The sequence below is a fragment of the Grammomys surdaster genome, unplaced genomic scaffold (assembly GCF_004785775.1).
Source record: "Grammomys surdaster isolate TR1022 unplaced genomic scaffold, NIH_TR_1.0 122648, whole genome shotgun sequence".
NCBI lineage: Eukaryota > Metazoa > Chordata > Mammalia > Rodentia > Muridae > Grammomys > Grammomys surdaster.
Genome location: NW_021618102.1, coordinates 20,457 through 23,089, shown reverse-complemented (window position 1 = coordinate 23,089; position 2,633 = coordinate 20,457). Strand labels below are relative to the sequence as shown.

Genomic DNA, 2,633 nt, shown 5'->3' with positions numbered 1-2,633 from the left:
CGTGACGGAGGCCGAGGAGGAGGACGTGAGCGCCGGGCGCCGCGTGGCCTGCCGGGATCTCGGCGGCGGCGGCGGCGGGGGAGGCGCGCGCCGCGTGGAGGGCACGCGCGCGTCGGGGTCGGGGGGCGCGGCGCGCGTGGTGGTGCTGAGGTACTGCAGGGCGTCGCCCAGCCCGTGCAGGTGCGGCACCAGCTCCAGCCAGAAGGCCACCTTGGTGGCGCGGTAGTGGTCGCGCACGCGCGGGCGGAGCCCGATGTGCAGGTAGAGCTGCTCGCGGGGGTCGTACTTGGACCACGCGACCTCCTCGAACCGGTTCGGCCGCGTGTGGATGAACTTCGTGTCCTGCGGCACCGGCTGGTTCGGGTCCCTGCGGGGGTGGGGGGCGGGGCCGGGAGGGGCGGGGTCCGGGGAGTGGGCGTGGCCGGGAAATGATGGAGGGGACGGAATCGGGTGGGCGGAGCCAGAAAAGTGGGCGTGGCCGGGGAAATTGGGTCAGGTGGGCGGGGTCAGGGCGGGGCAGAAAGACAGACAGAGAGAGAGAGAAAACGCTCGTCAGTCGCGCGCGGGACTCGAACCCGCGACCCCCGACCCCGCCCGACCCCGCGACCCCCGGTCCGACCCCGGGATTCGAACCCGCGACCTCGACCTCGTCCCCCCCGGTTTCACTTCGGACGCCGCCCCGGACGCCGGGCCTCGAGTCGCGACCCCGGGCTGTGACGTCCAAGCCCGTCTACCCCGACCCGAGACCCCGGTCACCCCGCGTCCGTCCCGAGTCGGATCCGGGAGGTCGTGAGCCCGATTTCAGGTCTCGAAGTCCCGACCTCGATCTGAAGCTCGGACGCAACGCCCGACCCCACTTCCGGTGTGACACGCCCACTTCCTGTGCCCCGAGACTGCACTTCCTGTTGAATACGGCCACTTCCTGTTTAAAAATGTACTTCCCGTGCCCGTGGGTCCCACTTCCTGTCCCACACACTCACTTCCTGTCCCACATACAGACTTCCTGTCTATGACACAGCCTCTTCCCGTCCAACCTGTGCACTTCCTGTTTAGGAAACACCCACTTCCTGTCTGCGCCACGCCCACTTCCTGTTTAACAACCAACTTCCTGTCTGAAATCTTTCGCTTCCTGTCCGACTTCTCAACTTCCTGCGTGTCTCACCCGCTTCCTGCGCCCGGCACGGCGACTTCCTCTCTGTGATACGCCCACTTCCTGTCTAACCCTCCGCTTCCTGTGCGATTCCGACCCCGCCCCCGCGCCCCCGACTCCGCCCCCGACCCCGTGTCCCCGCCGCGCGCGCTCACCCCGTCTTGGCGAAGTTGGTCCAGTACGTCATGACGACGGCGCTGAGCATGACGTCGTTGCGCGAGAAGTTGCAGCCGAAGACGTCGGTCGGTCCGACCATGGGGACGCCGAACACGTAGGGCACCTCGTCGCCGTGCGCCGCATCCCCGCCGCCGCCGTCGTTCGCGCCCCCGGCGGCCCCGACGCCGCCCCCCGCGCCGGCCGCGCCGTGGCAGCGGTGGTAGAAGGCGTAGAAGTAGGTGGGCGAGCCGTAGCGCGCGTGGAGGTCGGCGGTGGCCACGGCGGGCGCCACCCACTGGTGGTCGGTGAAGAGCGCCACGAGCGTCTTGCGCCGCGCCTCGGGGTTCTCGCGGTCGGCCCAGTCGGTGTACATGAACTTCACCGTCTCGCGCAGCGCCGCGCCGCCGTCCCCGCCCTCCCCGCCGCCGCCGTAGAGGTCGTCGACGAACGCGGCCACCGCGAGGTCGAACGCGACGGCCGAGACGCCGCCGTCCTCGCCGTCGCCGCCGTCCTCGCCGTCGCCGCCGCCCGCGCGCCCGCCGTCGCCGCCGTCGAGCCCGTCCACGAAGCGCGCGCCCTCGCCCTGGTTGACGCCCAGCATGATGTCGTAGTTGAGGAACTCGCCCTGCTCCATCAGGATCTGCGGGTCGTCGGGGATGACGTCGCCGTCCACCGTCGGGCCGAACGCCACGTGGTACGTCGCGGGCGCCACGCCGGCCCGGGCCAGTTCGCCGGCGTCCTTCCCGCGCAGGCACGACACCAGCGACGACGAGTCCGCCTCCGGGGGCGTCGCGCAGCCCACGCGCTCGCCCAGCGCCCGCGCGTAACGCGCCGGCTGGTAGTTGACGGCCCAGCTGGACAGCGCCGTCCCGCTCTGGATGATCGCCTTCTGGAAGAGGCCTGCGGGGGGGCGGGAGGGGGGGGGGGGGGGGGGGGGAGAAAGCGGGCGGGGTGGATGAGCGGTCCGATGCGAGAAATCGATAGTTAATCAATATCGTGTGATCGGAAAAAGTCATCGATAATTTGTTATTAAATTCACGTGATCGATAATGTTTCACTAAAACCGATCAATGATCAGTCATTGATTCTGCGAAATCGATTTGTTATTAAATCTGTGTCATCGGTAACCTGTGACTGAATCCGTGTGATCGATAATTTCTTATTAATATCGTGTGATCGATAATCAGAAGCATGTAATCAATAATTTGCTATTAAATTCATGTGATCGATACTGTTCCACTAAAACTGATCAATGGCCAGTCATTGAATCCGTGTGATCAATAATTTCTTATTAATATCGTGTGATCGATAATCAAAAAACATGTCA

The 2,633-nt window shown here is 66.0% G+C and overlaps 1 protein-coding gene across 1 annotated transcript in view; it reads right to left on the bottom strand.

The window, feature by feature from the left end:
* LOC114636162 (neuroligin 4-like) overlaps positions 1-2,633 on the bottom strand; it is a 17,517-nt gene that overhangs the window by 5,965 nt on the left and 8,919 nt on the right. Inside the window, 2 exon segments of the mRNA XM_028784412.1 lie at positions 6-367; positions 1,306-2,206. Of these exon segments, the coding sequence (XP_028640245.1) occupies positions 6-367; positions 1,306-2,206 (1,263 nt within the window).